Here is a 25,825-nt window from a genome sequence, read left to right as displayed (position 1 = left end):
AAAAACAAAAAAACAACATAAACTGTAAAGGAGAGATGAAATAATAAAACCATTATATAAATGATGAAATACATTTTAGAAACAACATATTGAGTATAAATTTTGGAGAATGAGAATGAAATCGCGTGTTTCATTAAAAAAAGTTTATGGTGCAGTTTCTTGACTTATACACAACTGGAAACATGAAGTATGGAGTATAATTTTTATGACTTTTATTCATCACATTGTATATTTGAATCATGTCTCAATTATATTATACAATTATACTTCAATAAATTACTTAGAAGGAAAAATGCATAGCAGTGCATGGACTGGAGTAGGATCTAGAGCTGAGGTAGCTGATTCACACTGAGAAATGGTAGAAGGTATCTCTTCACCCTGGGAAAAAAGCAAAGTGCTATCTAAAAAAGACAATAAATGAACAAAATGAAGCAGAAACAAACTGATACAGAGAACAAACTGAGGGTTACTAGAGAGGGAATCTATGGGTGTGGGAATAACAGGAAGTGGACTAGGAAGTATAAACTTCCAGTTATAACATAAGTCATGGGGATGTAAAAGGCAGCATAGGCAATAGACTTGATAATTTTGTAATAACTATATATGGTAACATGTGTTTACTACAGTGTTGTAGCCATCCCTTGGTAAGGTATATAAATATTGAATCACCATGTTATATACCTGAAACTAATATAATGTTGTATGTTACCTGTATCTGAAACTAAATTAAAAAAATTTTATTGTTATTCAATTACAGTTGTCTGCCTTTTCTCCCCATCCCTCCACCCCACCCCAGCTGAACCCACCTCCCTCCCCCACCTCCACCCTCCCCCTTGATTTTGTCCTTGTGTCCTTTATAGTAGCTCATATAGGCCCCTGTCCCCACTATCCCCTCCCCATCCCCTCTGGCTATTGTTAAATTGTCCTTAATTTCAATGGTTCTCTTTTCATTTTAATGCTGTTTTCTTTATCCATGTAGAAGCTTTTTATTTTCCTGAGGTCTCATGTGTTTATTCTTTCCTTTATGTCCCTTGGTTTAGGGGATGTGTCTGTGAGGATGTTGCTGCATAGAATGTCTGAGATCTTCCTGCCAATGATTTCCTCTAGGACTTTTATGGTGTTACGACTTATACTTAAGTCTTTTATCTACCTTGAATTTATTTTTGTGTATGGCGTAAGTTGGTGATCAAGTTTCATTTTTTTGCACGTAGCTGTCCAGATCTCCCAACACCATTTGTTGAAGAGACTATTTTTGCTCCATTTTATGCTCCTTCCTCCTTTGTCAAGTATTAATTGGCCGTAAAGACTTGGTTTTATTTCTGGGCTCTGTGTTCTGTTCCATTGGTCTATGTGGCTGTTTTTATGCCAGTACCAGGCTGTTTTGATCACAGTGGCCTTGTAATACAGTTTGATATCAGGTATTGTGATCCCTCCTGCTTTGTTCTTCTTTCTCAAAATTGCTGCAGCTATTTGGGGTCATTCATGGTTCCATATGAATTTCTGAAGTATTTGATCTATATCTGTGAAATATGTCATGGGTACTTTAAGAGGGATCGCATTGAATCCATAAATTGCTTTGGGTAGTATGGCCATTTTGATGATGTTAATTCTTCCAATCATGAGCATGGTACATTTGTTCCATTTGTTTGTGTCTTCCTTAATTTCTTTCTTCAGTGTTGTGTAGTTTTCTGAGTACAGGTCTTTTACCTCCTTGGTTAGGTTTATTTTAGGTACTTTATTTTTCTTGTTGCTATATCGAATGGGATTTTTTTTCCTGATTTCTGTTTCTGCTGTTTCATTGTTGGGATGCAGGAATGACTTTGATTTCTGGGTATTGACTTTGTATCCAGCTCTTTTGCCAAATTCATTTATTAGGTCGAGTAGTTTTTTGGAGTCTATAGGATTTTCCATATGCACTATCATGTCATCTGCAAACAGTGACAGCTTCATTTCCTCCTTTCCAATTTGGATGCCTTTTATTGCTTTTTCTTGTCTGATTGCTGTGGCTAGGACTTCCAATACTATGTTGAATAGGAATGGTGAGAGAGGGCTTGTCTTGTTCCTGATCTTAGTGGGAAAGCTCTAAGTTTTTGTCCATTGCGTATGATGTTGGCTGTGGGTCTCTCATATACTCCCTTTATTATGTTGAGGAATGTTCCCTCTATTCCCACTTTGCTGAGTGTTTTTATCAGAAATGGGTGCTGTATCTTATCAAATGCTTTTTCCGCATCCATTGATATGATCAGGTTGTTTTGGTCTTTGCTGTTGTCTATGTGGTGTATTATGTTTATTGATTTGCGATTATTGTACCATCCTTGCATCCCTGGGATGAATCCCACTTGGTCATGGTGGATGATCTTTTTAATATATTGCTGGATGCGGTTTGCCAATATTTTGTTGAGAATTTTAGCGTATATGTTCATCAGCGATATTGGCCTGAAGTTTTCTTTCTTTGTTGTGTCTTTATCTGGTTTTGGGATTAGGATGATGCTGACTTCATAAAAAGAGTTTGGGAGTCTTCCATCAGTTTGGATTTTTCGAATAGTCTGTGAAGGATAGGGGTTAGCTCTTCCTTAAATGCTTTGTAGAATTCTCCTCTGAAACCATCTGGTCCAGAGCTTTTGTGTGTTGGGAGTTTTTTGATGACTGCCTCAATTTTGTCTGCTGTTTTTGGTCTGTTCAGGTTTTCTGCTTCTTTTTCATTCAGTTTGGGAAGATTATATTTTTCTAGAAATGTGTCCATTTCACCTAGGTTTTCACATTTCTTGGTATATGGTTCTTCATAGTAATTTCTTACAATCCTTTGTATTCTGTGGTATCAGTTGTAATCTCTCCTCTTTCATTTCTAATTGTGTTTATTTGGATCCTCTCTATTCTTCTTGATGAGCCTCCTTAAAGGCTTGTCGATTTTGTTTATCTTTCAAAAGAACCAGCTCCTGGATTCATTGATCCTTAGAATTGTGCTTTTAGTCTCTCTGTCATTTAATTCTGCTCTGGTCTTGGTTATTTCCTTCCTTCTGCTTGCTCTGGGCTGTCTTTGTTGTTGTTCCTCCAGTTCTTGTAGGCGTAGGGTTAGGTTGTTTGTTTGAACTGTTTCTATCTTCTTAAGGTAGGCCTGTATTGCTATGAACTTCCCTCTCAGGACTGCCTTTGCTGTGTCCCATAGGTTTTGGGTTGTTGTGAGTTCATTTTCATTTGTTTCCAGAACGTTTTTGATTTCTTCCCTAATCTCTTTCTTGACCCATTCATTGTTTAATAGCATGCTATTCAGTCTCCATGATTTTGAGTGTTTTGGGTTTTTTCCTTTGGGGTTGGTTTCTAGTTTCAGTCCCATGTGGTCAGAGAAAATGCCTGGTATGATTTCAATTTTCTTGAATTTGTTGAGGCTTGCTTTGTGTCCTATCATGTGGTCTATCTTTGAGAAAGTTCCATGGACACTTGAAAAGAATGTGTATTTTGCTTCTTTGGGATGAAAAGCTCTCTATATATCAGTTAAGTCCATTTCCTCTACGGTATTGTTAAGTGACACAATATCTTTGTTGTTATTTTGTTTGGAAGACCTGTCCATTTTTGATAGTGGGGTGTTAAAGTCCCCTACTATAATTGTGTTGCTGTCAATATCTTTCTTGAAATCCTCCAAGATTTTCTTTATGTATTTGGGTTCTCCTATGTTGGGTGCATATATATTTACAATGTTTATGTCTTCTTCGTGGATTCTTCCTTTGAGTATTATAAAGTGATGTTCTGGGTCTCTCTTTATGGCCCTTCTTTGGAAGTCTATTTTGTCTGATATGAGTATTGCTACCCCTGCTTTTTTTTCCTGTCCGTTTGCTTGTTAAATTTGTTTCCAGCCCTTCACTTTCAGTCTGTGTAAGTCTTTTGTCCTGAGATGGGTCTCTTGTAGGCAGCATATGTGTGGGTCATGTTTTCAATCCATTCAGCTATTCTACATCTTTTGATTGGAGCATTTAATCCATTTACGTTTAAGGTTATTATCGATAGGTAGTTATTCATTGCCATTATTTCCTACCTGTGTTCCTCTGTCTTTCTCTTTTCCTTCCTTTCCTTAAAGCAGTCCCTTTAGCATCTCTTGCAGAGCTGGTTTGGTGGAGCTGTATTCTTTTAGACTCCTTTTGCCTGGGAAACTCTTTATTTGGTCTTCTATCTTGATTGAGAGCCTTGCTGGGTAAAGTAGTCTTGGTTGCAGGCCTCTGGTTCTCATTACTTGGAATATTTTTTGCCATTCTCTTCTGGCTTGGAGTGTTTCCATTGAGAAGTCAGTTACTAACCTTATTGGGGCTCCCTTGTATGTTACTTCCTTTTTCTCCCTTGCTGCCTTGAAGATCCTCTCTTTGGCTTGGAATTTTGCCATTTTAATTATGATGTGTCTTGCAGTGGGCCTATTTGGGTTCCTCTTGCTTGGGACTCTCTGTGTTTCCTGGATTTGGGTGACTTTTTCTCTTCTCAGATTGGGGATATTTTCCATCATTACTTTTTCAAACAGGTTTTCTATCCCTTGCTCTTCTTTTTCTCCTTCTGGTATTCCTATTACACGGATATTGTTACGTTTCATGTTGTCCTGCATTTCCCCTGATTGCCTCTTCATTCTTTCTGAGCCTCTTTTCCTTTTCTTGCTCTTTCTGGGTGTTTTTTTCTACTTTGTCCTCCAGCTCGCTGATCCGATCTTCTGCTTCATCAAGTCTGCTTTTTATTCCTTCTACTGTGTTCTTCAATTCAGAAATTGTATTCTTCATTACCTCTTGGCTCTTGTTGATATTTTCTATTTCCTTTTTCATGTTGATATAGTTTGCAGTGAGTTCATTGTAGTTTCCTTGTAGTTTCTGGTAGTTCTCTTTGAGCTTAGAGAGCTCAGTGAGCTTCCTTATCACCATTGTTTTGAACTCAGTATCTGATAGTTGACTTGCCTCTTTTTCTGTTAGCATTCTTTCTGAGACTTCCTCCTTTCCTTTCATTTGGGAATTGTTTCTTTGTCTTCCCATTGTTTGTGAGGCTCTTCTTGTTGGCCTCTGCTTCTTAAATTGCTCTACTCTGACTCCCTGGGTTTATGGTATGAACTTCTATGGTAGAATGCCAATGGGATTCGGTGGTGCTGTCTCCTTCATCTCCTGTGCTCACTGGTCTTCAGCTGACGTTTATGGGTGTAACACGGTCTAACTCTAGTCTTTTCAGCACTCCAGGTTTTGTTGTCTCACCTGTGGGAAAAGAGAAAGTGGGGAAGAAAGAAAAAAAAAGGGAAGGAGGGAAAAAGGAAATAGAAAAGGAGGAAAGGAAGGAAGGAGGGAAGAAGGAATAAAGAAAGATCGGAGGCAAGATAAGAAGGAATTTTAACAAAAGTTAAAACATAGAAATAGATAAAAGAAGGCAGGAAGAAGACATAAAAATGGTAAAGGATGGGAGGAAGAAGGAATGAAAAAAAAAGAGAGAGGAAGAAGGAATTCAGGGGGAAAGGAGGAAAGGGAAAAAAAAAAATCTTCTTCTGGCTTTAAACCGGTCAGGTTAGTTCTGCTGGTCGTCCTGTCTGTGCAACGGGAGGGGGTGGTTGGAAGGATTGGTTTCACTTTTATCCCTTCCTGGGCCACACTCTTCGCTGTTGTTCAGCCTGCAGTCTCCCCTAACCCTGCAGCTCCCCTCTGCTGGGTGTTCTGCCTTTGTCCTAGAGAGCTAGTAGGCCTTGCAGGGCTCTATGCGCAGGTGTTAGGTAGGCGTTGTAGGTGTGGTCCCTGGCAGGCAATCAGGCCGTTGATCAGCCAATCCAGCCGCTTTGTGCTTGGGGGGCGGATCCAGCCGCCCTGGGCTTGAGTCTCACGGGCGGGCGGGGCTGCCCTGGGACTGAGTCACGCGGCACTAGGGTTGGAGGTTTTGGGCCTGTGGGTGGAGCAGCTAGCCTCTGCTCCAGATGCTCTGGGAGGTTTCAGGTGTGGGCACCCCTCCGGGGTTTCATGTGTGTGCCCCAGTTCGCTAATCTGCCTGTGCACAACCAGGCCTCAGGTGAGCGCCGGGGCTCCGGTGCTGCTGATCCCGCGCTCACAGTCCAGGGGCGGAGGGGGGAGGGGCGCCAGGGGCCGAGGCTGCTGCCGAGAGTTCTCTAACTAGCCCCTGAGTGTCTCTATTTTCTTTTTCTTTTTGAGAAATTCCTCCTATTCAAGCCCCCCTGGTCCAAACAAGCACCTGGCTGCTCACAGCTCAGCCTTGCCCTCTCCCAAGACTCCTGCAGCAGCCCCTGTGCCTGGGCTGGCGCTTCTGCCGCCCTTGTACCGCGTGGTCCCGGGTCCTGGGGACCTTATTGTCCTTAAGCACTCTTCTTACTGTCAGATCTTTCAATGTCCTCTATCTTTGGTCTCTGATCTTCATATATGCTGGAATACTGTTGTCTGTTCGCTCTGCTCCTCAGATCAGCTAGGTATTTCCCTGGCGTTGAGGGGAAGTGGACTCTGCTCCCACCTATGTTGCTGCCATCTTCGGTACTCCATTAATGGGTTCTTAATGTAATTATTAAACCTGAGCCCAAATTTCCTTATTTCTGAAGGTAAAGTAGGATAGGAAACAAAACTTGAGATGGATGTTGCAAGACATAAATGAGATGTGGATGTTTTATTGCCTCCAAACAAACTGTTCAAGGTAAAGTTGCATGCATGCATTTAAATTTGTGTACATTTTTATTTCAATAAACACACATATGTACTCAAAGATAGACCCATATATAATCTCCTATTTGAAAGGACACTTAAGAGAAAGTTGAAAAGGATAAAAAAGTAAAGAATGAATATAAAATTTAATAAAATTTTACTATTAAATTTAAAGGTGGATAAATTTAGACACAAAGATTTAAAGTAAATGCTACACATAAATTTAAATGAATCTTTTTCTTATATTAATATTTCAAAAGCATATAATTTGAAGTACATTATTGACATTTAGGCAAGAGGAAATTCTCTACCAGCCAGAAAGGCTGAATATCTACAGAATGATTATACGTGTTTTCCACTTAAGGAGGAATACAATGCAAAATGCCTTTACACAGGGGAGGCTAAATGAATAAAATAAGACACTTTATCTCAATTTCCTTAATAAATTCCAATTGATAAATCTGTTTTCAATTATTAAGGCTAACGTAGAAGTACACACCAATGATTTATAAACAAACACATTCAATCTCTTACAATTCCTGAGGTCTCATGGGGCTGAAGTCAAGAGATTTGCAGCGCTTTCTTCTGAAGGCTACAGGGAAGAATCTATTTACTCTTCTGTTCGAAGCTTAGATTATAGTGGAAAAAAATCTAACTGTACTTCTTATAAGCAACAAATATTTCACAGTGAGGGACTATTTGACACCTCCTGTGATATGAGGTGAAATTCCAAATTTTTTTAGTCCATGTGTCATGAAGCCCAGTGTGTAACACTCATGGTTTAATTCATGGAACGTAGTTCTCCCACTTGTGGAAAAGAAAATAACAATTTTCTGTGGACATGAGGGGCTGTGTCTCTACCAAAAGTGAATATTTAGGGACTTGAGTTTTCTAATCCAGACTGGATCCTCAGTCTTAAATTTGGAAAAGTTTTAAGTGAGGTTTTGGATAAAGTGCTGGGAGGTTAGTCTTCTTGAAGCCTCAAGATTTATGAGGAGGAACTAGTAAAAACAGGATTCATTGGACTTCCAAGTTAGTCTTTTGGGAACAGAGAATCTCCAGGAAAACAGTCCCTTCTGTCCAGACCCACAGGGAAACCATGCAATTAGAGGTTGGAAGAACAAGATGGAAATGCACCTAATGAGCAGACATAAAGGAGCTGTAAATAGCTCCTCATGTCCAGCCTCTCAGCATGTGTGTCCTTGGGCTGGATGGTACCTGGTTGTTCCTTTTGGAACCCTAGGTTTGTCTAGGAGACCAATGCCTTGCCTCCTTCCTACAGTCTTCTCTGAGCAGAGAGCTTCAGCCTCCATTGTCATCCATCCAGGATGCTAGACTTCCTTTACCGAGAGGTCGTCTTTTCAGAGCTCCAGAGCAGGTGAGGCCAAGTGTGCAGTAGGTGCTCCAGGAAAGGGTCAGAGAGAGCCAAAGCCAAGCACATTCACCTAAGGTCTCTTGACAGCCATCAGCCTATGGTTGTTTGTTTACCTGATTAACTAGTTCATGATTTGTTTGGGATGCTAAAAAGAGAAGTAAACATTGAAATCAGCAACACATGGATCATTGCTCACTACTCACTACGGACACCCCATCGAGGTGGCAATGGGTGGCATAAAGTATTTCAAGTGAAAGTAGAACAGGTACAATGAGTTTTGCAACTAAAGGGAGTAGGAAAATAGAGTAGTAGCTGTGGAGAGCTGTGCAGTAAAGTGAAGACAGTTCTTTATTTTTATCATGAGGCGTACTCAACACTGTGTCCATATTGATGAGGCAGATCCATATTCAATATACATCTTGCAAATATTACCTTGCAACAGTGGTCAGGAGACTTACATTCCACAGTATCTTCTTTCACTCTGGGTATTCAATTAGCAGAAAAATAATGTGTTTGATAACTAAAAAGAGGTGTGCTTAATAGCTTGACTTTGCCATTACTTCATGACCTGTGACCTGGTTACATTTGTGGGTTACTTACTCATTTGTTTCCTCTATTGTCTGCAAATTCCAGACATTTGCAGAGTGCAGTCAGTATGCTTTGATTCCTGTTTTTTATTGCATTATTCTAAACAAGGAATTGGAGGGGTGGGTTCCCACCAACTTTGGTCTTATCATTGATTCCTTTTATGTACATAAATGTGGAGAATTGTGAGTATTTATGAAGTGTGTGGGCTCACATCTATCACTCAGTCACATTGTTTTCTCTCCATTACTTTCTCATATTTTACTTTTCTTACTGAAAAAAACAATACAGCTGTTACTTTTATATTCTTCACTTGTCTATCCTTGCTATAAACAAACAATGAAAGTGAATGTTCTTCTGTGTACTTAGCACTGATAAGTCACCTGCACACATACTGCCACTTGTCCACGTCTCCTTCATTCTGTATTGCTCCTTTGCCTTCTGTGGTCAGCTCCATTTTCAAAATGGGCATCATCTTCTACCGTACTCTGGAAGGCACTCTTTTTTTTTTCTTATTTTTATTTATTTATTTTTATTTTCACACAATAGTCTCGTGTACACTGGTGAATTCAGCAAAGGCATAACACACAAAATCAATGTATGGTGTGGGGAGGTATCCAATTAAAAGTCATTTAAGAGACTAAGTCATTTTCTTTTATGACTCCAGGTCATATAGAAATTTGTGATTATTTCAAAAATATTGTCTAGTGCAATATGAACATAAATGTGCTGTATAACTAAGCAATTCTTCTGTTAATTGCAAATCCGAAAGAAAAGAGTGCATGGGTATACCAAAAAAACAACACGACTGTTCAGGGCAGTATTTTTTTTTTTTTTTGACAAATTTTTTATTGTTGTTAAAGTACAGTTTCCTGCCTTTTCTTCCCAGCACTCCCCAGGATCCCAACACTCCCCATCTCCCTCCCTTGTTTGCAACCCCATTTGTTATTGTCCATGTGTCCTTTATAATTGTTCCTGCAAACCCTTCACCCTTTTCCCCTTTAATTCCCACCCATGTCCTCCCTGGTCACTATCAGCCTGTTCTCAATTTCAGTGTCTTTGGTTATATTTTGCTTGCTTCTTTGTTTCGTTGGTTAGGTTCCTGTTAAAGAGGAAGGTACCATTTATAAAGATTTAACTGAAGATTACCTGTACCTTCCATAAGCAAATTTGAATCCATATATCTCTATATAAGAAGAAATTTTACTTAGATACTGCTTTCTCCCTGATTTTCAAAGCCCTTCTATAACATGCTCTTATTTCCAAGTCTTTGGGAATTTACTCTGGGATCATTAGCCCATGTTGATATTTTTAAGTTATTCTTTTCTCTCTTAATATGAATTAATTTGATTCTCACTTAATTATTTTTCATAAAATAGTTTTGTAATCAGTATACTTAACCTAATTACATTCCTGCTGCTAATCTTTATTCTATAAGAGCTTAGTTTCTTTTTTTAAATCTTGTCTTCCTATGTTATGCTCACATACACACTCATGTGCTTTTGTATAGATGCATAAACAGCATCCTGGCCCATCAGAAATGCTCTTCATGTGTTGTATAGTTTTTTTCTATGTGTCCACTCTTCCTTCCTACTCAACAATACCTACAGTCTTCCCTCCAGTCAAAGAGGGTGTAAGATGCTGATTCATTATTTCCATGTCTACACAATATTCTGAGGTGTGGCTGTGCTGGTCACACTTGAAATCTAAAGTATACTTTCTCAATAAATGGCTATTATAACATATATGAAAATATTTTGAGATTGTTTCGTTAAAACTCTGGTTCTCCACCAGAGGCAATATACTGTTCTCCCAGGGAACACAGAGCAATCTTTGGAGACATTTTTGGCTGTCACATGGGAGGTGTCAGTAAAGTCCAGGGATGCTCTAAACCTCCTGCAATGGCCAGGAGAGACCACACCTCAGACAAAGACCTGGCCCAGAATGTCCTTCCTGCAGAGACTGAGGAGCCCTGCATTAGAGACACAGGTGCTGGTAGTGTGTGCAGCTGCCTGCAGTCTGTTTACCCAATGCTGTAACACTCCACAGTTCTGCCAGGAAAAAACAGAGCACCCCTTTGCTCTCTTTGAAAGTCTGCATCTCAATCAATGTGACATTTTTCTAAGTTTTCTCCAGGCTGACAGGTATGAAGGAACTTTTTTGTTGTTTGCTGAACTTTTTCTGATTTTGATCAAAGATTCATATTTGATGTTTTTTGAATATTACTATATGGTTACTATTTTTCATGTCAGGCTTTTGGATGACTTAAAATTTATGGTGGTTGGATGTAGAAGAGGGTAAAAGAGGGATAAATGTTGGCAGAAGGAGACTTGTCTTGGGGCGGTGAACACACAATACAACATACAGGTGATGTATTAGATAGTTGTACAGCTGAAACCTTTATAATTTTATTAACAACTGTTACCCCAATAAATTCAATAAAAATTAAGACAGTAAAAGTAAAAATAAATAAAATTGATTATTTCTCAATTGACTTAGGGGATGTTTTGTCCATAAAAATGTTTTGATTTTATTTCTCAAATATGTCTGTCTTTTTACTCCTGAGTCTCTTGACTTGATTAGGATGGATTGGCCCACTCATCAATATTAATATGTTGTTTTCATTCCGTTCACCCAAAAGGACTGGTTACTCTTCCAGTGAGTTGTCAATCCCCCAGATTTTATGTAACACAACAGAGGTAGGGGATCAACTTCATTTCCTTCCAGGTGGATGTTTCTTTCTCCGGCTTTTATTCAACAATCCAACCTTTCCCAATACAAGGAAATACAACCTTACCATGTGTTAAATGTAGTTATATACTGAGACCTAATTCCTGATTCATTCAACAAATAATACTGAGCCTCTTCTTTGCCACCATGTCTAGGAACGTCATACATTACCTTCTGTGTCCATGACTTTGCCAATTTAATTACGAATGTACGTTGGTATTTATATCTTGTTTTCCTTACTTTTTGATGCTCCCTTCATTGTCTTTAACACAGTTGCTAAATCACTCTGTTTAACCAAGTTTTATTCTCCCTGCCATTAATTGCATTACTTCACTTTCACTTCAATGGATTCCTTCAATGGGTAAGTGCACAGGTCTACACAACATCTGGGAAAATAGAGAGGTGAGCAAAGCAGGTGAAGCCCTGTTTGTTCAGATCTGGCATTGTTTTGTTTTGTTGTTAATTTAGCAGATTTTATTTATTTATTTTTTCAGTTTCACTTTTTATTTTTGTTTTTATTTTTATCTCCACACTATTTTTTAATATATTTTATTGATTATGCTGTTGAAGTTCTTGCATTTTCTCCCCGTCATTCCCATCCTCCTGCCTACATTCCTCCCCTTTAGTTCATCTCCATGGGTTCTTTGGTTTCCACGTTTCCTATACTATTCTTACTCTCCCCTTCTCCATTTTCTACCTACAATTTACAGCAGACACAACTGTCCACACTAATTTTTATTGTTGTTCCAGTACAGTTGTCTCCATTTCCCCACCACCACTCTCCCCCACCCCATTGTGATGGTGAAGGCAGACTACGGTGAAATAAATGTTTGCATGATAACATGGTTGGGCTTAAGTCACATGAAGAAAGTTACTCAATGTAGAAGGATGGATTCTCCTGGCGTGTGCAGGCTTTATTGGTCACATCCTGGTAAGGCCTTTGCATACCAAAACCAGAATTAGACAGTGCCTACTGATTTGCCAAAAATGAGGTCCAAATCCAAAGTCCAAGAAAAACAAAAAGGCACATGAGAAAAGTGAGGGAGTGGTTTGTCTCACCAGCATTTTAACCCTATAAAAACCCACTGGTCAAATAACTATAGAATAGGCACAAGAAAAGCCAGCCTTCTACTGTTTGATATTAAAAGAATCCCTTTTCTAAAATAGAGCTTGTTTTTTTTGGTCACTTTTCCTTAGGTAGTCAATCAGCAAGGTGTTTCCACACCATATGTAGATAACTACCTTTGTGTTTTAGACAACTGTATCTTTTCCACTTTATTATTTCTCCTTGACTTTAAGAGATTAAATTAGGGTTTCAGCACTGCCAGAATCCAAATATATTTCTTCCTCAACATCTCTCAGAGATCGCCTGAGGTTATTATCAATAGATATTTTTCTACCTTATGTCCATATTATTCTCCTCTTCCCCTGTACATTTATGTTTTTTAAAATACAGGGATTAAAATGGACATTCCAGTATGGGACCCCAGGCTTATTTGTGCATGCATGCTTACCATAGCAGTATTGAGGTAAATGCCTAAATTCTTTTTAGAAAATTTATATGAGCGGGACTGATGAGTAGTATCTAGTCATAGCCTAAACAGTGAGTGAGACAAACATGGAGTCCCCACACGTGAGGAGACCTGGTGTGTGTGTGCACCTGCCTCGTAATCCGAGAGCAGTGCTCAGAGCAGGGGTACCTGGACCCATGTATTCCAAGGTCACTTATCACACAGGAGCCAGAACACCATCAAGAGAATGGACTGAGGAGGAAATTCTTTTCAGTTCAAAATATGCTTTTCCAATCAGATTAATAAAGTGCAAGATTTTCATAGTGTGCAAAAGGGACTCTCTGTGACTTGAAGTTTCAACAGCAGCATGCAGGCCCCCTTGTTTCTTAATATCACCTGACACCATCTCTTCTGCCCCTGACACACTGACACAGTGAACCTTCATTTTCCAAAACTACCATCTTCCTTAGGGCCTTTGCACTGTCTGTTCCTGCTGCCTCAAAAAACACTTTCTCCCTCTTGGCCTCCCACTTAGTCTCTTTGAGGTGCCTGTTAGAGTGTTGCCTATTGGAAGTCTTGACAAAAAGAACAACCTCTATCAACTTTCTGCATTTAAGATGACTCACCTTTCTATATAACATGTACTCCATTGGTTATGTAGTACTTTAATGTTTATTTGATCATAGAAACATGATTGGTTTCTCGAGACTCTTGTTTTTCATCAGCCTGTACTCTAAACGGTGCCTGGAATATGGTCTAAAGTCAATATACGAATATATTCTCAAATGCAGGAACTACACCCTTAATTATACAGCAATGTGCATTGTGTTTGAAGAATGGGTTGATGGTAGAAAAAGAAATTCTAAAGAGCAATGGCACAGGACATGCCTTAACAACAACCAGATTATACACCAAATATGGAAATTATTGTTTGGATTCTAAAATATGAATGCAGCATTTTCTTGAGTTACTTATGCTTGCTAATGTGAAAATTAGTTATTCACTTGCTTCTATTTTTTGGTAGTCACCTGCGCCACATGGAACCAGGCAATGTTACACAAGTTTCAGAATTTCTTCTCCTGGGATTTTCAGAGACACCTGGACTGCAGCCCCTTCTATTTGGGCTCTTCCTCTGCATGTACCTGATCACTGTGTTGGGAAACCTGCTCATCCTCCTGGCAGTCAGCTCAGACTCCCACCTCCACACACCCATGTACTTCTTCCTCTCCAACCTGTCCCTGGTAGACATCTGTTTCACTTCCACCACTGTCCTGAAGATGCTGGTGAACATCCAGACACACAGCAAAGCCATCACCTATGCAGGCTGCATCACCCAGATGTATTTTTTTATGCTCTTTGCAGTGTTGGATATCTTCATCCTGACTGTCATGGCCTATGACAGATATGCGGCCATCTGTCACCCCTTGCACTACAGAGTCATCATGAACCCCTGGCACTGTGGGCTGCTGGTTCTGGTGTCCTGGATCATGAGTGCCCTGTATTCCCTGTTACAATGCTTAATGGTGTTGGATCTCTCCTTCTGCTCAGACTTGGAAATCCCCCACTTTTTCTGTGAACTCAAACAGGTGGTCCAACTTGCCTGTTCTGACACTTTCCCTAACGACCTGGTGATGTACTTTTCAGCAGGGCTTCTGTCTGGTGGTCCCCTTACTGGGATCCTTTATTCTTACTCTAAGATAGTGTCATCCATACGAGCAATCCCCTCAGCTCAGGGGAAGTATAAAGCATTTTCCACCTGTGCCTCTCACCTCTCAGTTGTCTCCCTGTTTTATGGTACAAGCCTAGGTGTGTATCTCGGCTCTGCTGGTACCCGCCACTCACAGTCAAGTACAACAGCCTCAGTGATGTACACTGTGGTCACACCCATGCTGAACCCCTTCATCTACAGTCTCAGGAACAAGGACATAAAGAGGGCCCTGGAAAGATTCCTTGGCAATTAGACTTTTCAAGGGCCAACTGTATGTGGCTGAAGAAGTGCCCATGAATGTTCAAAGCTTCAGAGCAAGAATATCTGACACAAGTTAATACAATCTTTGGATCATACGTAACTAGAAATTCTCATGTGCATCATGGGTTACCATTAATTACATTAGCATAATTTATTCTCATATGACATAGATCATTCCAAGCAATATTTCTATTGTTTTACTGAAAGAGTTGTCATGTATTATACTACTTGTACATACTATACTACACTTGGATACTGAGGTCATTTACATAATTTTGTTGTAAAGGACCACCTCACAGGACAGTTTTCACTTCCATGGTCATCACTATTTTCTATAGCATTTCCTTTACCACACTTCTTCATAATGTAGACTTGAATATGCTGGTAAGTTTTATAGCTGGTCTCCTGGTTTTATTCACCTCATTCTGTTATTCAGCTGTGTGTCGAGATGCCTATCATAGCCCCTGGAAAATATTGACTATCAAATCCATGTTTCCAAGAAGAGTCTACTAAGAGTCTCTCACTTCCACAATATTTATTGGTCAATACAAATTAAAATTCATAATTCCATCCCAGTCTCAAAGATGGAGAAATAACTCCTCTTCTGGATGGGAGGAGCTTCACAATCACATTGCCAAAGACTGGAATCAGACAAAGAGTTGGAGCCAACTCCGCAAACAGTCTGCCTACCTACCGCTTGTGTACATTTCAATTAAATCATATTTCCGCATCCCCCACCTAAAACTGAATGATCTTAGAGAAAACAGTGAGAGTAAAACTATGTTTAATGAGCAGATGTGGAAATTCCACTCTAGAGGGTCAAACAGCTCTGCATATGAACACCACCAACTCTGCCCTCTGCCCCCTTCCCCCAGCTTGTCATTTCTAGGCTGAAAAGAAATAAAAACTTTTCCTCCAGATTTCTTGAGTCTAGGGACTTAACTCATGGATTAACAGAGCTAGGGAGCTCTTCCTTTCCTTGCAGCATCTCTTTGGGTTTCCTCATATAGATTGTGCTTTTCTTTTTATTGGCCTGCTCTTCACATATTCATAATGATTTGCAATCTGGTACTTGTATTTGCTGGGGGTGGGGTGCCTGATGGATGGAGGTGTCATTTGAAATGCAGGTACAACAGAGAATGGAATTGGAAAGAAGAGGGGGTGTTGTTCCTCTGTGAATACCCTGAATATGAAGATTGAGGAGAGAAGAGAATCTCTGGAGACTGCAAGGTACCCAGCATGGAGGGCAGTAAGTGATGTCACAAGTGCCCATCCATGCCAGGTTCCTTTCTGGTGGAGGGCAGGTTCTGTGACCACTAAGTATTTACTTATGCAGACAAAAAACCCGTAAATGTTTCATTTTGTCTCCCTATGGCATTTTTGGGGTGTATTTTAATAATTATCTTCAGGATTCTTCTTATTTATCAAGGCTTTTTTTTTTTAAAGGTTCACCCAAGGATATATTTATTGATTTTCCAGAGAGAGGAAGGAGGGGAGGGAGAGAGACAAACATCAATGTGACAGAGAAACATTGATTGGTTGCTTCTCTATGTGCCACAACCAGGATCAGACCCTTAACCTAGTATGTGCTCTACCGGGAATTGAGCCTGAACCTTTTGGTAAAAGAGACTATGCTCCAACCCACTGAGCCATTTCTGTGCAGCAATTACAAAAATACAGATACACTTATTACAACAGTGTGCTGAGTTTGGGATGGCACTAAGCTTAAAGGGATGTTCTGCCACAATGAAGACTTCAATAAATTAAACCTTTATTTATTTAAAAATCAAAGGTGTAGAGTTAGGGAGGGAGTTCAGGGCTACTCTGACAGTCTCATGATATTGTTAGAGTCTTATTTTTTATGCACCATGATTCCTTGTGTGATTTTTTTTTGTCCACGTGGTCACACAATAGTCACTGCACCTCCAAACACTCAAATATATCAACCATTCAGGAAGACTGGAAGGAATTAAAAGGTCATTATTGGAGACTGTGAGAATGGATTTTTTTTTTATCTGTCTCTAAAGTGCAAGATACATATAGAAAATTATCATATCAAATGTTCAATGAACTTTCACAAATCTAATATAATCCTTGTAATCGTAATTAAGACCAAAAAATAGAACATGTCCAGCCACGCAGTAGGTTTCTTTGTGCCTAATTCCAGTCACCACTTCTCCCCACTCTCCAGATATCTAACAGCATAGATTACTTCTTGCTGATATTGGACTTCATATAAACAGAATGTTGTATAGTGTATCTTCACGGCTGCCATAGTTTACTCAATGTTATACTTGCATTGCTCAATATTATGCCAGTTTGTATATTGATATTTCTAATTAAAAATATTATTTAAATTAAAAAGTAAAATTTCCAAAAATTCCACCTAACAGACTTCCATTGACGTGTCTTTGGCCAAAATCCTGTCACATAATGTGGCAGGCAGAACAATGGCCTCCCAAAGATGTCCACTTCCTGAACCCCAACATTTGTGAATATTAGGCTACATGAAATAGATGATAGATGAATATAGGTTTTAACCAGGAAACCTTCAATCAGGAGAGTATCCTGGATTATCTGAGTGGACCCAAAGTAATCATATTTCCTTAACTGTGAGGGAGGAAGGCCAGAAGGGATATGATGCAGGAACGACTCGACCCACCCTTGCTGATTTTGGAGATGGTGATGGGGCACCAAGCCAAGGAGTGTTGTCATCCTGCAGAACCAGGAAAAGGCAAACAAACAGATTATCCTTTATAGCCCATTAAAGAAAACACAGCTCTGAGTACACCTTAACCTTTAATAAAATGAGGCATGTTTTGGACTTTTGACATTAAGAACTGAATGTTAATAAATGTGTGTGTGTGTGGGGGTTATATAATTGACTTTTAACATTATACTACTTTCATCTGTACTACATAATGATTCACCAAATAAGTCAAGTTACCATCCATCACCATACACTGTTTCAAACATGTTTTTCTTACGATGACAACCTTTAATATTTACTCTCGACAACTTTTAAATACACAGCACAGTGTTATCAGATGTAGTCACTGTGCTGTAGATTACATCCCCAGAACTTACTGATGTTGTTACTGGAAGTTCATAACATTTGACCCACTCTATCTGTTTCACATATGTCCCAATCCCTCTCCCCACAGCAACTGCCAATCTGTTCTATGTGTCCATAAGCTCTTGTTTTTAGACAGAGATAATATACAGTACTTCAATTTCTGTGTCTGACTTATTTCCTTTAGCACAATGCCCTCTATGTCCAACCATGTTGTCCAAAGGGTACAATATCATTCTTTTCTATCACAGAGTAATATTCCATGGTATATATGTACCACATCCTCTTAATTCAATCATGTTTCGAAGGACAGTTGGATCATGTGTTCTTATTCACTCAGCCACCCTATGTCTTTTGATCAGAGAATTTAAAGTAATTATTGATAGGTACGTTGATGCAGATCCCGGCCTGCGGGAATGATGTGTTGTGGCACCAATGGGCAAATTTCACACGGACTACAGAAATCCTGCGGAGAAAAGGGGATGGCATGGCCACTCTCTTAATGAGAGAGGATGAGAGGGCCAGAGGGAGCCCGACCCCTGCCTGGACAGGCTTTTATTGCTTCTCTGGGTACATTACATGGAGGATGGTCCTCATTTACTAGGCACAGGTTTACTGTAGGTGATTAGCTTTTACAGATAACAAAGGAAAGAATGCTGCTGATTACTTCAAAGAGAAGGATGTTACAGATCAAGGGGGAAAGTGGTTGAACTGGTTACATTCCATACTTGAGAGGTTTAACACAATTTTAGGAACTTAAAGATATTCAGTAAACATTTGCTGCATCAATCCAGAGTGAGGGAGTTTTACCAAAAGCAAGTCTCATAACAGCCTATGTACCATGCAGTCCTGATTCCCCATGGGAGAACTTGTCCATGGGCATGGGTCCTGTGTGCCAGAACTCCCACCCACTGGCTTTTCCAAGTGGGAGGTGGGCTACATTTCTTACATGAGAAACAGTTCCCTATACTATGTAGTTATAGAATTCATATCTATAGAGCAGTGACCTCCTTCTGGGAAGAAAGAGGACAAAGAAGTAAGAACCCAAAGAGGTCCCCCAGGACTAAATCTGGCACAAGTTTGCATTCTGTTTTTCTCTCCTACCTCCAGGCAATTAAATCTCTCAGCAAACAGAAAGACAAAAGAAAATGTCTTCAGTGAGGCACATGGGAATTCAGCTCCTCAAGCCACAGAAACCCTTAAAGGCTTCCACTCAGTGCTCTCAGGTGTACTCTACCAATCGCAGATTATGAGAAACACAGGTGCGTCTTCCAGAGGTCACATGAGTCCTTCCATCTCCCTGCCCTTTCTTGGGGATATAGAACAGGAGCCCCACAACAAATGTTCTATTCCCGAGTCTGGAGAGAGATTCTGGGTTACCAGAGTGTCTTCTTTCTCACATCTGTCTTTTCTGGCATTATGAGTCTTGCTATGTGGGCAGCCACCAGATAACAGAGAGTCTTATATTCTGACTACAGCATTGTTGATTAATTCTAAATTAGTGGAGAGTCAGTGCAGGGTTTATGGCAAGTGACATCTAGAATTAGTCTCACCCTATGGAAAGGTCATCCTAGATGAAGTTTTTCTCTTCACGTGATGAACAATTTATATAAAAGTCATAGATCAAAATGATGATGTGCATATACTTTGATGGCAATAGGCAAATTCGTAGGGGAAAATAGGTTAACAGAGGATGAAGTAAGGGAAAATATGGGTGAGTGATTCATAGATACAGGATTTCTGTTTGGGGTGATGAAAATGTAAGGTGGTGATGGTTAGACATTGTGAATGTATTTAATGCCACTGAATTCACATTTAAAAATGGTTAAAATAGGAAAGATAATTGTGTGTTGATATTTTCTTGCACCATGTTGGATATTTTCAGTATTGCAATTTGAAATTCTCTGTCATTTTTAGCACATATTTCCATGTGTTCAAGTTTGCTTTCTGGAGACTTTTATTTTCTTTCTAAGCTGCCTCGTAGCCATGGTTATTCATGCTATTTCATGGGTTCCTTCTGTGTCCAGGCAGTTCTGTATGTGTGGCACTTCCCTCCAGATTCCTAGGAAGAGGTCTTGCCATTATTTTCTAGGACGTGGCACTGAGTCTACAGTTTTGGAGCTCTGTGAAATCCCAGAATTGACCCCAGTAGCTGCTCTCATTGTAGCAGCAATGCTCGGGGGTGGGGTTTTATGGGGCAACCGGACCAACGTTTTTGTTTTGCCCTCTTGTTGTAGGTGAACTTGGACATCCAGGGGGTCCCTTCAGCACCCCAACTTGGGGTCAGTGACAGAGTGCAATCTTTTCTCAGGGGAAATATTGATCCTATAGTAACCGTTTTTGGCTTTGTCCATAAAGTACTCCACAACCTGATACCAAGGGTGCCATGAGATGAGTTTTGGGAGTCCACAGGAAAGCAGGATTCAATGGCTCTTCTTTATCCAGAATGCCAACTGCCTGAAAGCCACAGCCAAGACCCTGTGGAGTGTCCTTTTCCAGGTCCATCATTTTTGGGAAACACCCTGACTCATTTCAGAAGCTGTAATCCCCCATGTCTAAGGGTGAGTAAGAAACCTTGGGACCCTAAAGCCACTAAGGAGGCAAAACTTATCTCCTGGGCAGGGGCACTGCCACTGCCCCCTTTTACTTCAACCTGCTTAGCCCTGGGCAGATGACTAGTTAGACAGTGGCAGGTAAGATTCCTTAAAGGAGGGATGACCTAAGACAGGATGGTCACAAAGGGGCCTTCAGGGAATCACTTGGGGGGCTATAGAAAGAGGGGGTAATGGACCCTCACCCCTCAGCTCTGATATAGCCTGAGTCCTCATTCTGTCTGCAAGAAGTCTCCTAATCTCTTGGCTGCCTTACTTCAACTGCCTGACTTAAGCCTCAAAAAATGCTGGAGGTGGGTGAAGCCCTGTGCTGGAAAGGGTGGGTTCCCTGGGGCAATCAAGCCTAAGAAAGGAGGCATAAAATCCTCTGAAACCTGCTTTGCTAATACCCTCAATTTAAATAGTAAGGGTCCAAGTACAGAATGAGTTTGTTTCCCCAAAGTTTTATGGCCCTTAGGCTATCTCACCTAGAATCTAAGTAAGCCGACATAGTTCTTTGAATGTTATCTAGTGTTTGATCATTACTGCCTGACAATGATTGAGCTTCACATATACACCCTGTGTTCCTATGCAAATTACACCCTATAAAAGCCCATTGAGGAACAGGTTCCTGGTCCTCCTCCTTTGAAAGATCAACCACCTTTCCTCCCTAACCACATCATGTCTTGGTAGACTTATTCTCATCTGTGGTGGAAGGAGGGAGGGGCTCTGGGCAGAACCCTACCTCGCCCCATGTCATACCTTCTTGCCTCCCCTGTTTGATCCCTCTGGCTCACCCTTAAATGTTTCAATGTGCTGGTGTCTGAGGCAAACGTGTACTTTGAGCAGGGAATCCTTTCTCAAATTATAGCTGTTCAAATTGTTGACATTTCTGGGGGAAATACCAAGGGGATCTCTCACACTGCCATTTCTCTGACATCACTCCCCTTTACCCATCTTTAAAGCCACCAGTGTAGCATTGTTAATTCTTGCTCTGATACCAACTCTATCTTCTTCCTTTGTCTTCTACCTTCAGACAACCATGGTGATTACATTAGCCTCACCTATGTAGTTATTGCCAACTGTACCTTTTAAATTTACTTTTAATTACAGTTAGCATACAACATTATGTTAATTTCATGTATATAACATAGTGATTCAATGTTCGTATACCTACAGTAAGTCCAGTAACCACATGTCACCATACATAGTTATCACAATATTATTGGCTCTATTGCCTATGCTGTACTTTACATCCCCATGACTTATGTTATAACTGGATGTTTATACTTCCTAATACCCTTCCTGTTATTCCCCATCCCACACCCTCCCTCTCTAGTAACCATCAGTTTGTTCTCCAGATCTATGAAATTGTTTCTGTTTCATTTTGCTTACTTATTGTCTTTTTTAGATTGCACTTTGCTTTTTTCCCAGATAGAAGAGATACCTTCTACCATTTGTCAGTGTCAATCAGTTCCCTGAGCTCTAGATCCTACTCCAATCCATACACTGCTATGCTTTTACCCTTCCAGGTAATTTATTGAAGTATAATTGTATAATATAACTGGAACATGATTCAAATATACAATGTGATGAATAAAAATCATAAAAATTGTAGTCCATACCTCATGTTTCCAGTTGTGTATAAGTCAAGAAAGCGCACTATAAACTTTATTGGCTCCTCAATGTCATTTTTAAACCTGAGCCTCAATTTCCTTATTTCTGAAGGTAAAGTAGGATAACTAACATCACTTCAGATGAATGTTCTTAGAAATAAATGAGAGGTGGATGTTTTCTTCACTCCAAATAAACTGTTCAAATAAAGTTATATGTATGCATATAATTTTATTCATGTACATTTTTATTTCAAATGAACACATACATATATGTACACAAACAAGACCCATATAAAATATCATATTTGAAAGGAAACAAGAGAAAGTTGAAAAGGGTAAAAAAGAAAAGAATGAAAATAAAATTTAATATAATACAATTTTAATATAAAATTTAAAGATGAAGAAATTTAGACACAAAGATTTAAAGTAAATGGTACACATAAATTAAAGAGAATTTTTTCTTATATGTTAATTTCCCAAAAGCATAAAATATGAAGCGCCTGACACTTAGGCAAGAAGAAATTCTCTACCAGCCAGAGAGGCTGAATATCTACAGAAAGATTATATGTCTCTTCTTCCACTTAAGGGGGGAATACAATGCAAAATGCCTTCACCCAGGACAGGCTAAGTGAATGAAATGAGACACTTTATCTCAATTTCCTAAACAAATCCTTTGGATAAATGGTTTTTTTTTTCAATTATTAACGCTAATGTAAAATTACCACACTAGTGATTTAAAAACAAACACATTTATGCTCTTGTAATTCCTGAATTCTCGTGGGCTAAAGTCAAGATGTTTACAGGGCTAGCTTTCTCCAGGAGGCAACGGGGAAGAATCTATTTACTTTTCTGTTCCAAGCTTAGATTATAGTGCAAAAAAATCAAACTGTATTTCTTTTGTTTTTCTTTTTTAATTATTTTATTGTTGTTCAATTACAGTTGACTGCATTTTCTCCCCACCCCTCTACTCCCACTCCACCCAAACCCACCCGCCTCCCTTGCTGCCACCCTCCCCTTGGTTTTGTCCATGAGTCCTTTATAGTAGTTCCTGAAAACCCTTCTCCCCACTGTCCCTTCATCCCCTCCCCTCTGGCTATTGTTAGATTGTTCTTAAGTTCCATATCTCTGGTTATATTTTGTTTGTTTTTTTCTTCTGTTGATTATGTTCCATTTAAAGGTGAGATCATATGGTATTTGGCCTCACCACCTGGCTTATTTCACTTAGCATAATGCTCTCCAGTTCCATCCATGCTGTCCCAAAGTGTATGAGCTCCTTCTTCTTCTCTGCTGCATAGAATGTTCCTTTTGACTCAGTAATTCCACTGCTGGGATTATACCCTAAGAACCGAGAATCACCAATCCAAAAGAACCTATGCACCTTAATGTTCATAGCTGCACAATTTACAATAGTCAAGTACTGGAAGCAACCTAAGTGCCCATCAGCAAATGAGTGGATCAAAAAACAGTGGTACATTAACTATATTTCTTATAAGGAACAAATATTTCACAGTGAGGAACTGTAGGACAGCTCTTGTGATATGAGGTTGAAATTCCAATTTGTTTTGGCCAACCTGTCATGAAGCCCAGTGTGTAACACTCAAGGTTAATCAAAGGAACTTAGTTCTCCCCTTTGTTCAAAAGAAAAATAGCAATTATCTGTAGACATCAAGGGATGTGTTTCTACCACAAGTCAATATTTAGGGATTTGAGTTTCCTAATCAATCCAGACTGGATCTCCAGGCTTAAATTTGGAAAATTTTTAAATCAGGGTTTGGATAAAGTGCTGGGAGGTTAGTCTTCTGGAACCCACAGGCTTTATGAGGAGGAACTAGTAAACACAGGATTCACTGGACTTCCAAGCGGGTCTTTTGGGAACACAGAATCTCCTGGAAAACGGTCCCTTCTGTCCAGACCCAAAGGGAAATCATGCCATTAGAGGTTGGAAGAACAGGATGGATATGCATCTAATGAGCAGACATAGGGAGCTGTAAATAGCTCCTCATCTGTAGTCTCTCAGCGTGTGTGACCTTGGGCTGAATGGGACCTGGTTGTTGCTTTTGGAACCCTAAGTTTGTCTAGGAGACCAATGCTTGCCTCCTTCCTGCTGTCTTGTCTGAGCAGAGAGCTTCAGCCTACATTGTCACCCATGCAGGAGACTAGATTTTCTTTACCAGGAGTCCTCCTTCTCATAGCTCAGGATCAGATGAGGCCAAGGGTGCAGTAGGTGCTCCAGGAGAGAGTCAGAGAGATCCAAAGCCAAGCACATTCACCTGAGGTCTCTTGAAAGCCATAAGCCTTCAAACATATGGACAATTATATCAAATGTTCAATGAAGTGTAACAAACCTAATATATTGTGAAGTGACCTCCTGGGTCTCTCTTTTGGCCATTCTTTTTAAGTCTATTTTGTCTAATATGAGTATTGCTACCCCTGCTTTTTTTTTTCCTGTCTGTTTGCTTGTAAATTTGTTTCCAGCCCTTCACTTTCAGTTGGGTTGGCCTTTTGTTCTGAGGTGGGTCTCTTGTAGGGAGCTTATGTGTGGGTCCTGCTTTCTTATCCATTCAGCTATTCTATGTCTTTTGATTGGAGCATTTAATCCATTTACATTTAAGATTATTTTTGATAGGTACTTATTCATTGGTGAATTTTGTACCTATGGTCCTCTCTTTCTCTGTCTTTTCCTTCGTTTTCTTAAAGCGGTACCTTTAGCATCTCTTGCAGAGCTGGTTTGTGAAGGTGTATTATTTTAGGCTTCTTATGTCTGGGAAGCTCCTCATTTGGCCTACTATCTTAATTGAGAGCCTTGCTGGGTAAAGTAGCCTTGGTTGCAGGCCTCTGGTTCTCATTACTTGGAATATTTTTTGCCATTCTCTTCTGGCTTGGAGTGTTTCCATTGAGAAGTCAGTTGCTAACCTTATTGGGGCTCCCTTGTAAGTTACTTCCTTTTTCTCCCTTGCTGCCTTGAAGATCCTCTCTTTGGCTTGGAATTTTGCCATTTTAATTATGATGTGTCTTGCAGTGGGCCTATTTGGGTTCCTCTTGCTTGGGACTCTCTGTGTTTCCTGGATTTGGGTGACTTTTTCTCTTCTCAGATTGGGGATATTTTCCATCATTACTTTTTCAAACAGGTTTTCTATCCCTTGCTCTTCTTTTTCTCCTTCTGGTATTCCTATTATACGGATATTGTTACGTTTCATGTTGTCCTGCATTTCCCCTGATTGCCTCTTCATTCTTTCTGAGCCTCTTTTCCTTTTCTTGCTCTTTCTGGGTGTTTTTTTCTACTTTGTCCTCCAGCTCGCTGATCCGATCTTCTGCTTCATCAAGTCTGCTTTTTATTCCTTCTACTGTGTTTCTTCAATTCAGAAATTGTATTCTTCATTTCCTCTTGACTCTGGTTGATAGTTTCTATTTCCTTTTTCATGTTGATATAGTTTGCAGTGAGTTCATTGTAGTTTTCCTGTAGTTTTGGTAGTTCTTTGTGAGCTCAGTGAGCTTCTTGATAACCATTGCTTTGAACTCAGTAGCTGATAGTTGACTTGCCTCTATTTAATTTAGCATTTTTTTCTGAGGCTTCCTCCTTTCCTTTCCTTTTGGGGATTGTTTCTTTGTCTTCCTATTGTTTGTGAGACTCTTCTTGTTAACCTCTGCTTCTTAAATTGATCTATTCCTACTCCCTCGGTTTATGGTATGAACTTCTGTGGGAGAATGCCAGTTGGATTCAGTGGTGC

General features: G+C 39.8%; 1 protein-coding gene across 2 annotated transcripts; it reads left to right on the top strand.

The window, feature by feature from the left end:
* Positions 1-7,922: 7,922 nt before the first annotated feature.
* LOC112301488 (olfactory receptor 7A5) lies at positions 7,923-17,129 on the top strand. 2 transcript variants are annotated; one of them, XM_053912143.1, is made up of 2 exons: positions 7,923-8,025; positions 13,873-17,129. In XM_053912143.1, the coding sequence occupies exons 1-2, from the start codon at positions 7,976-7,978 to the stop codon at positions 14,807-14,809; spliced, it is 987 nt and encodes a 328-aa protein (XP_053768118.1). In that variant the 5' UTR covers positions 7,923-7,975; the 3' UTR covers positions 14,810-17,129. The 2 variants fall into 2 exon arrangements, with proteins under 2 accessions (XP_053768118.1, XP_024412723.2); XM_024556955.3 differs by lacking the exon at positions 7,923-8,025 and adding an exon at positions 10,665-10,751.
* Positions 17,130-25,825: the final 8,696 nt, after the last annotated feature.

This window comes from Desmodus rotundus, chromosome 9 (assembly GCF_022682495.2).
Source record: "Desmodus rotundus isolate HL8 chromosome 9, HLdesRot8A.1, whole genome shotgun sequence".
Lineage (NCBI taxonomy): Eukaryota > Metazoa > Chordata > Mammalia > Chiroptera > Phyllostomidae > Desmodus > Desmodus rotundus.
Note: the sequence above shows the minus strand (reverse complement) of the source record. Positions and strands in the feature narration are given on the sequence as shown.

What these genes read in the sequence shown, in the direction of transcription:
- LOC112301488 (XM_053912143.1), top strand. Translation starts at nt 7,976, where the DNA reads ATGCTAGACTTCCTTTACCGAGAGGTCGTCTTTTCAGAGCTCCAGAGC. An exon ending in TTTTCAGAGCTCCAGAGCAG is followed by an intron (nt 8,026 to 13,872) that starts GTGAGGCCAAGT and finishes ATTTTTTGGTAG; the next exon opens with TCACCTGCGCCACATGGAAC.